General features: G+C 55.7%; 1 protein-coding gene across 1 annotated transcript; it reads right to left on the bottom strand.

The window, feature by feature from the left end:
- Positions 1–1,576: 1,576 nt before the first annotated feature.
- Positions 1,577–4,348, bottom strand: LOC123143676 (embryonic protein DC-8). Its single transcript, XM_044562633.1, has 2 exons — positions 2,157–4,348; positions 1,577–2,053 (listed from the first exon to the last, which is right to left on the bottom strand). Exons 1-2 carry the CDS (start codon positions 4,179–4,181, stop codon positions 1,853–1,855), a joined length of 2,226 nt encoding a protein of 741 aa, XP_044418568.1. The 5' UTR covers positions 4,182–4,348; the 3' UTR covers positions 1,577–1,852.
- Positions 4,349–11,986: the final 7,638 nt, after the last annotated feature.

Genomic DNA, 11,986 nt, shown 5'->3' with positions numbered 1-11,986 from the left:
TGAAGTGGACGAGTGTCATTTCAGATTTACACGAACATTTGTCTAGTTCACTCGGCTAAAAATACGATGTATCCTACTATATAGCGGACCCGAGCTCAAATGAGTTCGGGATGAACAAATCGAAAAACATTAAAAATCACAAAAATCTAAATTTTTTGTGTGAAGTACTTTGAAAAATGTTCTTATCGAGTATTTAACAAAAAACTATCACATTTCATGAAACCGTGCCTATAAACTATCATTTTACAAATTTGTGCCGAAAACTACCACTTTTTCACTATTCTTTGATTAAAAACTACCATGCCGGGAAAATGGTCGATTCACTTCTTCTAAACGCATTTCTGATAGGATGGACCCACCTGTCAGCATCAATCTTCTTCCTCCTCCTCCTCCCTCTCTGTGGGGCATTTCCTCAAACACCTCATGTGCACTCCGCGCTCTTCTCAATGGCTACGCCCCGGCGAAGCACGCAATGGCGGCCAGCAGATGAAAGCCCAGCGTCCTGGACGACGAGGTCGCTGAGCCTCACCACTTGGCTGCTCCCAGTCACCAAAGCCTTCCTCTCCTCCATCTCCTCCTCCGGTGCCAGCGCGCGCGCGCACACAGGCAGCCGCAACCGGCGCCGGTTTCCACGCACGCGGCGAAGCAGTCCAGCACCCTGCCCCCATGCGCCATAGCCGCAGCCTCGCCTCTAGCCTCTCTCAGACTCGCCGCGGCCTCGCCATTAAGTGCTTTTGACGGATTAATGGCAGGAGCTAGTCATGGCCGCCGCCGTGCCCGGGCTCGAGCTCAGCCATGGTCCCGCTCGGCCGTGCTTGCTGCTCCTGCTACTCCTTGTGGCCCGCGCCGGCTGCTCCCTGCTGCTCCTTGTCGCTCGCGCCTGCTATTCCTTGACGGCCGCCATTGCTGCTGCTCCTTGCCTTGCCGGCCGGCGCCGAGGGGTGCACCGCCGTCGTGCTCCGGGGTGCATCGCCGCGCTCTGGCCAGAGGAGCGCTGCCGCGTGCAATGGAGGGGCGCACCGCCGCCCTGCTGGAGGTCGTGCTCCGGACAAAGGGGAAGAAGGATGAGGAGGGTCGGCCGGGGGTTGGATAGGCCAGTCACCGAGCTGCGCGTGCTCTCGCTCGCCGGCAACTACCTCGCCGGCGAGCTCCCAGCCGTGGGGTACGAAGACAAGGTGTTTGTGAGCAAGAAGATAGACACTGACGTGTGGGGCCAACTAGTCAGAAACGTGTTTAAAAGAGCCGAATCGTGCTCTTTTCAGACTTGGTAGTTTTTAGTCAAGGATTAGTAAGAAAATGATAGTTTTCGGCACAAATTTGTAAAGTGGTAGTTTGTAGGCATTTTTCATGAATTGTGGTAGTATTTTGTATCAGAATGTCGGTCTTTACTTCACGACTTCTAAATATGTGATTTCATGATAAAACTTTTGCAATGATGAAACTTTGCAAGCTCATATTTATATGTGATTTCATGATAAAACTTTGCATTGATGAAACTTTGCAAGCTCATATTTGTCAAAGTTGGCCTAAAAATTTCAGTTTTTTTTAATTCGATTTTACAATGGATGAGCTCGGGTGCAAAAACTTCACATCCACTAGATAGCCATTTCATTTCATAAGATATGAGATTCGACTAGCTGAGCCCTTCCAAACGTCTAGTAGCAAGCTTAAACATCTGGGACATAGTCCTCTTACCTATAAACGACCATTATTCGGCTCACCTGAGCACTCCATATAGTGCACTACTTATTATTACAACTATATACAGCACCCTTTTAAACGTGTCTGATCAAAGTGACTGCACAACCAACATTCTCTCAACATTTTTGCTGCGACGTACGTGTGGATCTGCTCACTCGGATTTCACCCTGCCCTCGCCGGCTCCGGCGACCTTCCCGGCCTCCCCCTCGACCGGGATGAGCTCCTCTTCGCCGGCGACGATGCCCTTGGTGTGCTGCGCTAGCCCGGTCACGGTCGCGCCCACCGCCTCCACGGTCGCGCCCACCACCTCCAGCACGTCTTCCACGATCTTGGTGTCTTCGGTGCCTTCACCCTGCATGCACACGTCACAGCTGAGCCATCAACTATGGATACATCACACTTACAGAGACACCGTAGGATCGGACGCTTGCGGCAGGACACGATGGCGCACGTACCTTCGCCTTGGTCGTGCCGCCGCCGGTGGCGCTTTTGCCGGTCTCCACCGCCCTGTTCGTCGCCTCCCCTGCCTTCTGCGCGACCTGCGACGTGGCGTCCCGGGTCTTGTCCACGGCGCCTCCCGCCGCGCCCGTCACCGAGTCCTTGATGTACGCGGCCGTGTCGCCGGCCTTCTGCACCATGGCTCCTGTCGCGTCCTTCACCTGGGCGGCCATGCTCCCGGTCCTGTTCCCCGTGTCTCCGGTGGCGTCCTTGGCCCTGCCCATTGTTTGCTCGGTGGTGTCGCGGGCCTTGTCCGCCGTGCCTCCTGCTGCGCCCGTTACCGAGTCCTTGATGTACGCGGCCGTATCAGTGGCCTTCTGCGCCATGGCTCCGGTCGTGTCCTTCACCTGCGCAGCCATGCTTCCGGTCCTGTTCCCCGTGTCTCCAGTTACGTCCTTGGCCTTGTCCATGGTTTGCTCGGCCGTGTCGCGGGTCTTGTCCGCCGCCCCTGCGGCTGTGCTCTTGGCTTTGTCCGTGGCCTGTGTGTCCGTGTCGAAGCTCGGCTCCTCCGCCTTGTCGGCGGCGCGGGCTGCGGCCTCCTTCGCCTTCTCCTCGGCCTGGGCGGCCGTGGCGTTCCCTTGCTCCGCCATCTCCTTCGTGTACTCCGCCACCTTCTGCGCCGTGACCGCGGTCACCTCCTTGGCCTTCTGCGCCGCTTGCGCGGCTGTCGACAGCGTCACGTCCTTGGTTTTCACCGCCGCCTGCTGAGTGTAATCTGCCGTCGTCTTGCCGGCCGCCAGCGCGGTATCCTTGGCCTTCTCGGCGGCCGTCTTGGCGTACTCCGCGGCCGTCCCGCCGGTGGAGACTGTGACGTCCTTGCCCTTCACCGCCGCCTGTTGCGTGTACTCGGCCGTCGTCTTGCCGGCCGCCAGCGCCGCCTCTCTCGCCTTCTCGGCGGCCGTCTTGGCGTACTCCGCGGCCGTCCCGCCGGTGCTCACCGTGACGTCCCTGGCCTTCACGGCGGCCTGCTTCGCGTACTCCGCCGTCATCTCGCCCGTGGTGAGCGTGACCTCCTTCGCCTTTGCTGCCGCCTGTTTGGCGTACTCTGCGGCGGTAGCCGTGGCCTCCTCCGTCCCTTCCGCGGTGGCCTGCGCGCCATGCGCGCCGGCGTCCTTGGCTTGGGCTCCCTTGGCCGCAGCGTAGTCTCCAGTGGAGCCGAGCGTGCGCGCGGCTGAGTCTGAGCTCTTCTGCTCCTTGTGGCCCGTACGATGCCCACGGGCCTGCGCGCCATGCGCGCCGGCGTCCTTCGTTCCGGCGCCCTTGGCCACAGTTTGTTCTCCCGTGATGCCGAGCGCGTGCATGGCCGCGTCCTTGGCGCCGCGCGCAGAGGCGGCTGCCGAGTCGCCCTCCTTGCCCCTGTCCTCAGTGGCGTGGGTGACCGCTGCCGAACCCTTCTGCTCCCTGTGGCCCGTGCCATGCCCACGGCCCTCCTCCTGCTTCGTGTGGTGCTGCTTCTCAGCACCCCGAGATGAGGCCACCGTGGCGCCTGCCGGCGCGTTGGTGCCGCGCGCGGCGCTCTCTTTGCCCTGCTTGTCGTGGCCGCCCTCGGCGGCACGGGTGACCGCCGCCGAGCCCTTCTGCTCCTTGTGGGCCGTGCCATGCCCACGGCCCTCCTCCTGCTTCGCGGCGTGCTGTTTCTCGGTGCCCCGAGACGACGCCGTCGTGCCCCCTGCCGGCGCGTTGGCGCCCTGACCGTGCGCCGCGCGGCCCTGCTGGGCGCCCTCGGGAAGGGCCTTGTGCTCCTGGTAGGAGATGACCGTGGCGCCAGGCGCCTGGGTGACGGTGACCGCCCCCCTGGCGCCGCCGCCGGCGCCGTGCTGCAGGTTCTGGTTGTACCGCTCCTGCGCGGCGCGGATGGCGTCCGCCGAGTTCTGCTGCGCCTCGGCGCGGAACTTGCCGATCTCCTCCAGGCTGACGCCGCCCTGGCCGCCTTCCTCCCGCTTCGACGCGGCGTCCTTCCTGCTCTGCTGCTGCGACGCCATTGTCAGTGGCTCAGCGAGGCAGACGCGATCGAGTGCGTGCTAGCTCGGAAGCTGGTGTGTGGAGCTGGACGTGGTGACTGGTGAGTGAGTGAGTGGCTTTGCCTGTTCTTTCCTGATGATCGGCGGACGAGCGCGGCGAGGTCCGCTTAAAATGGTCCCGCTGAGCGGCGGCAGCGGCGGCTTGTCTCGAGTCGGTCGAGGTCGACGCAGCGTACGGAGCATGACACGGCGACACGTGCGATGCAGAGAGGATGTAGAGAACTGCGAAGAGCGGCGGGGTTTCCTCGGGCGCGAAGGCACTGAGCGGCGAGAAGACACGAGGGCGGCTCACGTGAGATCGTGTCCACGTGCCAAGCCGCCATGGCTAAGGCACCCGAGCGCTCTGCCACGCATCAGGGTACGTGGCCGAACCCAAGGACAACCTAGGTCGGTGGCCATGCGGATATGGCAACACCAACAGTGCGTCTACTCTTGTAGCGAAATGGTTCTCCAAATTTCGACCTCAAATGCTCAATACGTATTAAACTCGGTAAAATAAAAATAAATGTAAAAACTCAGAATATTTCACAACAATTGTTGCTTAGTTTTTGTCAGCTAAATAATTTTAGTGAAGAGGTTTGGGCAAAACTAACAAAATAAACACTTCAAAACGCTTTAATAAATTACCATTAAAATGCTTTTCAGAAAATCTTTTTGGAGCATCTATATGTTATTCTTCATGAAAATTTAGGCATATTTGTAAAAAGTACAGTTTTTTTAAGAAAATTGACTATTTTAAATTTTACTACCCACAAGGGTGCATTTAAACACGTGAGAAGAAACTTGAAGGAGTACTAAGAGCATCTCCAGTCCTTGGCCCCCCAGGGGCTCGAAAAATCGCCGACTGCGGGGCGATCCGGCGAAAAAACGGCTTGGGGCTGATTGGGTTCCCAGCTGCCCGCCCATGGTCACCCCAGAAGATTTTTTTTTAATTTTTTTTTAACATACGTTCGGCTATAATTCCGCAAACGGTCATAAACTTCGGGGACTTAAACAATTTTTACATAGCAAACTTAAAAATAAAGGCCTAGATTACAGGAAGAACGCACTGGACGCGGCGAAATCCTCGTCGTCGTCGCCGCCATTGTCGTGGTCCTCGTCGTCGTCCTTCTCATCCTTGACACGGCCGCCCCTGCTGGTCCCCTGCCCGGGGTCACCCTGGCGGACCGATGGCAGCGCGTCATCGTCGGTGTCGTCGTCGAGAATGACGACGCCTCCCTCATCACGGCCACGGCGCCGAGCGGAGTACTGTTCTAGGGTGCGACACTGGCGCTCTAGCTCCGACCGCGCCCACTTCTAGGCCGCCTCGTCGGAGAGGCCCGGCTCCGTCTTCACCGCGGTGAGCCCGGGCTCCGTCTTCGGCCTGACGAAGTGGGGAGGAGCCGAGCAGGAGGCGCGCCCGCCATCGTTGATGACGATGCTGGCGCTGCGTGTTCGCCGGCAGAGCGGCGTCTCGGCGGGCTTGACCTTGACGTTGAGCAGCACCGGTGAGGGAGTCCTGGATTAGGGGGTATCCGGACAGCCGGACTGTATACATCGTCCGGACTATTGAAGCGTGAAGATACAAGACTCAAGACTTCGGCCCGTGTCCGGATGGGACTCTCCTTTGCGTGGAAGGCAAGCTTGGCGATCCGGATATTGTGTTTCGTTCCTTGTAACCGACTCCATGTAAACCCTAGCCCTCTCCGGCGTCTATATAAACCGAAGAGGTTGGTCCTTAGAAGAACGAGCACAATTACAATCATACCATCATAGGCTAGCTCTTAGGGTTTAGCCTCTACGATCTCGTGGTAGATCTACTCTTGTACTACTCATATCTTCAATATTAATCAAGCAGGAAGTAGGATTTTACCTCCATCGAGAGGGCCCAAACCTGGGTAAACATTGTGTCCCTTGCTTCCTGTTACCATCAGCCTAAGACGCACAGATCGGGACCCCCTACCCGAGATCCGTCGGTTTTGACACCGACATTGGTGCTTTCATTGAGAGTTCCTCTGTGTCGTCGCTGCAGGGTCTGATGGCGCCTTCAATCGTCAACAACACGGTCCAGGGGGAGACTTTTCTCCCCGGACAGATCTTCGTGTTTGGCGGCTTTGCACTGCGGGCCAATTCGCTTGGCCATCTGGAGCAGATCGATAGCTACGCCCCTGGCCACCAGGTCAGGTTTGGAAACTTGAACTACACAACGGATATTCGCGGAGACTTGTTCTTCGGCGGATTTGGGCCTGCACCAGGAGCACCGAACAGTCACGATGAGCATGGTTTAGACCTGCTGTCGGACGAAGCTCGAGATATCACCCCCGCAGTAGCCTCGGATCTAAATCCGGAGCAGGTTGCGTTGCCTAACGACGGAGGGGTGGACCCCGCCACGCAGGCCGCACACTCATGGACAGAGGAGCCGAACACATGTCCCACCTCTGTGGAGGCCTGTAACCTCGGGCCTCCGGACTCGTATCCGGTTGTTGGTTCCGGTCCGCACACCCTCGAGCGAGCCGAGCCAGGTTGGGCTCCGGTAATGGAGTTTACCGCTGCGAACATCTTCCAGCACTCGCCCTTTGGCGACATGCTGAACTCATTAAAGTCTCTCTCTTTGTCAGGAGGCTCTGGGCCGAACTATGTCTGGCTTGAGTGGGAAGCAGGCGACGAAGCAATTTGCTGCCCACCCACCACCCACTTCATTGCCACGGTCGACGATTTAACCGGCGTTCTTGACTTCGACTCCGAAGACATCGACGATATGGACGACGATGCAGGAGAAGTACAGGAGCCACCGCTCACAGGGCGGTGGACGGCCACCTCCTCATACGATATATACATGGTGGACACTCCGAAGGAAACCAATGGCGACGAGGCAACGGAGGATAACCCCTCAGGGAGAAAAGCAATGCATGGGCGTCGTCGGCGCCGCTCCAAGCCCCGCCACAGCAATACCGGCCCCGGAGATGAAAGCAATCCGGATGGTGCCGAAGAGGAATACAACCCTGACCAGCCCACCTTTGAGTGTGCCAAACAAGAAGATGAGCAGGTTAGCCCAGACGAACAGGCGTCTGACGGATATCTGGAGGAGGACAACTATATGCCCCCTCCGAAGACGAGAATAGCCTCGGCGATGACGAGTTCGGCGTGCCCGAGGATCCTGTGGAGCAGGAGCGCTTCAAGCGTCGGCTTATTGCCACTGCGAGGAGCCTGACAAAGAAGCAGCAACAACTCCAGGCTGATCAAGACCTGCTCACAGATAGATGGACTGAAGTCCTGGCAGCCGAGGAATACGGACTCGAGCACCAAACGGCTGACCGGCCACCCCGTGGCCGGGATAAAACAGGATATCAGCCCGAATACCAGCCCGCACCCCCACGCCAATACACTACGGCCTGGGGCAACATGCAAGCCTGCAAGATGTACTGGAAAACAAAGCAGGACAGCCAAGATCGATCTACGGATCACGGGGGCGCGCCCCAGCGCGCGACGATGACTGTCACACCGGATACACTATCAACAAGTCCGGTCGGGCCGAACACAGCAACCCAGACCAATTCGAACTGCATAGCCACATAGCCCGGCAAAGAGGCGCCGCACACCCCCTCTGCTTCACTGACGAAGTAATGGATCATGAATTCCCAGAAGAGTTCAAACCCGTAAACATCGAATCATACGATGGCACAACAGACCCCGCAGTGTGGATCGAAGATTTCCTTCTCCACATTCACATGGCCCGCGGAGACGATCTACACGCCATCAAGTATCTTCCCCTTAAGCTCAAAGGACCAGCCCGACACTGGCTAAACAGTCTGCCAGCAAATTCCATTGGCAGTTGGGAAAACCTGGAAGACACATTCCTCGACAACTTCCAGGGCACATATGTGCGACCACCGGACGCTGATGACTTGAGCCACATTACTCAACAGCCCGGAGAGTCAGCCAGAAAATTCCGGACCCGGTTCCTAACTAAAAAGAACCAAATAGTCGACTGTCCGGATGCCGAAGCCCTGACGGCTTTTAAGCATAATATCCGTGACGAGTGGCTCGCTCGACACCTCGGCCAGGAAAAACCCAAGTCCATGGCAGCCCTCACAACATTAATGACCCGCTTTTGCGCGGGCGAGGACAGCTAGTTGGCTTGCAGCGGCACCACGCCACATTCCGGCACTTCGGATGTCCGCAACAATAACGGCAAGCCACGACGCAACAGACATAAGCGACGGAGCAACGGCGACAACACCGAAGACACGACAGTAAACGCCGGATTCAGCGGATCCAAGTCCGGTCAGCGGAAGAAGCCATTCAAAAGAAACAATCAGGGACCGTCCAGTCTGGACCGTATATTGGAGCACTTGTGCCAAATTCATGGCACCCCGGACAAGCCAGCTAACCACACCAACAGAGACTACTGGGTATTCAAACAGGCCGGCAAAATAAATGCTGAAAACAAGGACAAGGGGCTGCATAGCAACGATGATGAGGAGCCCCGGCGTCCGAACACGGGAGGACAGAAGAAATTCCCCCCAGGTGAAAACGGTCAACATGATCTACGCCACTCACATCCCCAAGCGGGAACGGAAGCGAGCACTACGGGACGTCTACGCGATGGAGCCAGTCGCCCCCAAGTTCAACCCATGGTCAGCTTGTCCGATCACCTTTGATCGTAGGGATCATCCTGCTAGCATCCTTCACGGCGGCTCAGCCGCATTGGTCTTATACCCAATCATCGACGGATTCCACCTCATGCGAGTCCTTATGGACGGCGGCAACAGCCTGAACCTACTTTATCAGGACACAGTGTGCAAAATGGGCATCGACCCCTCAAGGATCAAGCCCACCAAAACAACCTTTAAAGGTGTAATTCCTGGAGTAGAGGCCCGCTGTATGGGCTCTATAACATTGGAAGTGGTCTTCAGATCTCTGGAAAACTTCCGAAGCGAAGAGTTAATCTTCGATATCGCCCCTTTACGTAGTGGTTACCACGCACTGCTCGGACGAACCGCATTCGCTAGATTCAATGCGGTACCACACTATGCATACCTCAAGCTCAAGATGCCAGGCCCGCGCGGGGTCATAATAGTCAACAGAAACATAGACCGCTCTCTCCATATAGAAGACCATACTACAGCCCTCGCGGCAGAGGTACAATGCGGCCTCCTCCGGCAAACTACCAATCCGGTGACGACAACCTCAAGCACCGTCAAGCGAGTCCGGAGCACCCCGCAACAGGATCATCAGGCACGCCAAGAGCTCGATTGCAGTCCGGCCTCCGCTCACACCCCATTAAAGCAGCATTCGTGCCATGCATACATAATTACGCACTCAAAATACCATGGGCACAGGCGGTGGTGCAGCAGTGACTCAGTCAATAGTGCGGTATCGCCGCAACATACCTTCATAATCTTTCCCTTTTACTTTCAGGACATTGCTTTAGTGCAGCCTCTTCAGAAGAGCCGGATTGCCAGACTTACATAGGAGAGAACCAAGGACGCAACAGGCTTTGCGCACAGAAGGAAACACCCAGGTGGAATCTATTTACGATCGTTATACCTGTTTTATCTATCTGTACGTGACCTTCCCCTGGATAGGACATGTCAAATAGTCCTATTTATCTCTGCTTAATGCATTCATTGTAAACATATGCTTAAACGTATTATTCATCAATGGGAGATCACATATAGCGTCAGCTTATCAGTCTTATTTGAGCATTTTTTTCTCGCAAAATGTTTATTCGATATTGCATCCGTACACCTTGGTACGTTCAGTTTGCCAGGGGCTTCTGATGGCGCCCCATAATATGGCAAGTCAAGTTCGAACACTTTCAACAGTGCGGCACCCCAAACTTATAGCACTATATGCATCAGCTCTGAATCATGTCTTGGGTCTACAGTTGGGATAGCCCGACTCCCTTGTTTTGGTACCTTACGTTCCGTTATATCGGCTAAGGTAGCGCAGGGAGAACTACTGCAATTGTGTCCCGGTTCTTCCAGACGAGCACCTCAGTAGAGAAAGCCGAAAATTGACCGACATGATATGCGAGAGCTAGTCGTTGTTCGAGAGGTCTTAAAATCCTTAAAGATTTTTCCGCTTTAGGCGATAAATCGGCTTCGTCTGATCTAGGCGTATATAGCGCCCCAATTCGGCCTTCCGGGTTCTAGGGGCTTTGCCGAAATTTAAAATTGTAGACTTCTATGGCTAAGTGAAAGTTATAAAGCCGCATAGTCCGATTGCCTTGTTCGCTGTGCCGGACACCTCCTTAAGGGACCAAACATTTGGATAAAGAGTGTCCGGCTTTCCACGAACACCCCAGTACTAGTTACGTGGGGCGGAAGCCGACGACTGGCCTACTTTCAGAATTTTATAAACAACCGCACAGAAGGTAATATTTTAAATAACAAAAGCGCTACATAGCACAAGTAACTTCGTCCTTAAAATTACAAACATGACAGAAGTGAATTCATTCTAAAATTGTGTCCTTGGTACATTCATCGGCCACGAGACGAGCGCCCTTCATAACGCCAACGTAATACTTCTCCGGATAGCGATGCGCCTTGCCCTCCGGCGGCCCGTCCTTCACCAGCTTCTCCGCATCCAGCTTGCCCCAATGCACCTTCGCGCAGGCAAAGGCCCGGCGGGCACCCTCAATGCAAATGGATCGCTTGATGACTTCGAGCCACGGACAGGCATTCACCATCCGCTTGATCAGGCCTAAGTAGCTAGCCGGCAGGGGCTCACCAGGCCACATCCGGACTATGAAATCTTTCATAGCCGTTTTGGCCGCCCTGTGGAGTTCGACCAACTGCTTCAGTTGGTCACTCAGAGGCGTTGGATGTTCGGCCCCAGCATACTGAGACCAGAGCAGCTTCTCCGTTGAGCTCCCCTCCTGGGCACGGTAGAACTCCGCGGCATCTGATACGCTGCGTGGCAGATCTGCGAATGCCCCTGGAGAGCTCCGAACTCGGGTAAGTAAATGAAATGCCTCCTCCACATGTTTGATTTGCATAAAGAATTTCTTACCCGCCGCTATTTTTTGGCCTCCTGGACTTCCTGTTGTGCCTTCTCGGCTTCGGCCTTAGCGTCTTTTATACTAGCAAGGGCCTTCGCAAGCTCGGCCTCTTTCACCTTAAGCTCATGCTCCACAGACTCGAACTTTTTTCCGAGCTCCTGGAGCTCATGTTGTACGTCGCCCACTCTGGCATCTTGCTTCTCACGCTCTGTGTGTTCCAAGACCGCCTTGTCTTTGGCCTCAGATATCACTCTCTTCAGAGAGGCCACTTCGGTGGTGGCCCTTGCTACAAAATCACGACGCTTCGTTGTTAGAATAACTAATTTTATATACCCTTCATTATGTGAGAGCGGGGAATTACTCACCTTTGCTCTCTTCGAGCTGCCTCTTTGTGAGGTCGAGCTCTCCCTGCGCCTGCTCCAGATCCCGTTTTTGTCCGGCGATCTCGGCTGTGCGGACAGCAGCGGCAAGCAGCATAGCCTGCTTATTCACATTCACACTTATTATTAGACTCCTGCGGATTATAATTGACCCTCCGTTTGGTTTTTCTTTCCAAACACCAAACAGAGTATCAGGGGCTACTACCTATCGGGTGGTAATTTCACTTATTTTTTACTTACCTCAAAGCCTGTCAGGAGGCTGGTGCAAGCTTCGGTTAGCCCGCTCTTGGCGGACGAAATCTTCTGAATCACCGCACTCATAAGAGTACGGTGCTCCTCATCCATGGAAGCGCCGCGAAGCGCTTCCAGCAGACAATCCGGCACCTCGAGCGCAACGGAAG

The sequence above is a fragment of the Triticum aestivum genome, chromosome 1B (assembly GCF_018294505.1).
Source record: "Triticum aestivum cultivar Chinese Spring chromosome 1B, IWGSC CS RefSeq v2.1, whole genome shotgun sequence".
NCBI lineage: Eukaryota > Viridiplantae > Streptophyta > Magnoliopsida > Poales > Poaceae > Triticum > Triticum aestivum.
This window is presented reverse-complemented; position numbering and strand designations above follow the sequence as displayed.

Bases quoted from the DNA above. Each gene is read 5' to 3' on its own strand.
- LOC123143676 (XM_044562633.1), bottom strand. From the start codon at position 4,181: ATGGCGTCGCAGCAGCAGAGCAGGAAGGACGCCGCGTCGAAGCGGGAG. The intron at 2,054-2,156 runs GTACGTGCGCCA...GTGTGCATGCAG, and splicing joins GCGGCACGACCAAGGCGAAG to GGTGAAGGCACCGAAGACAC.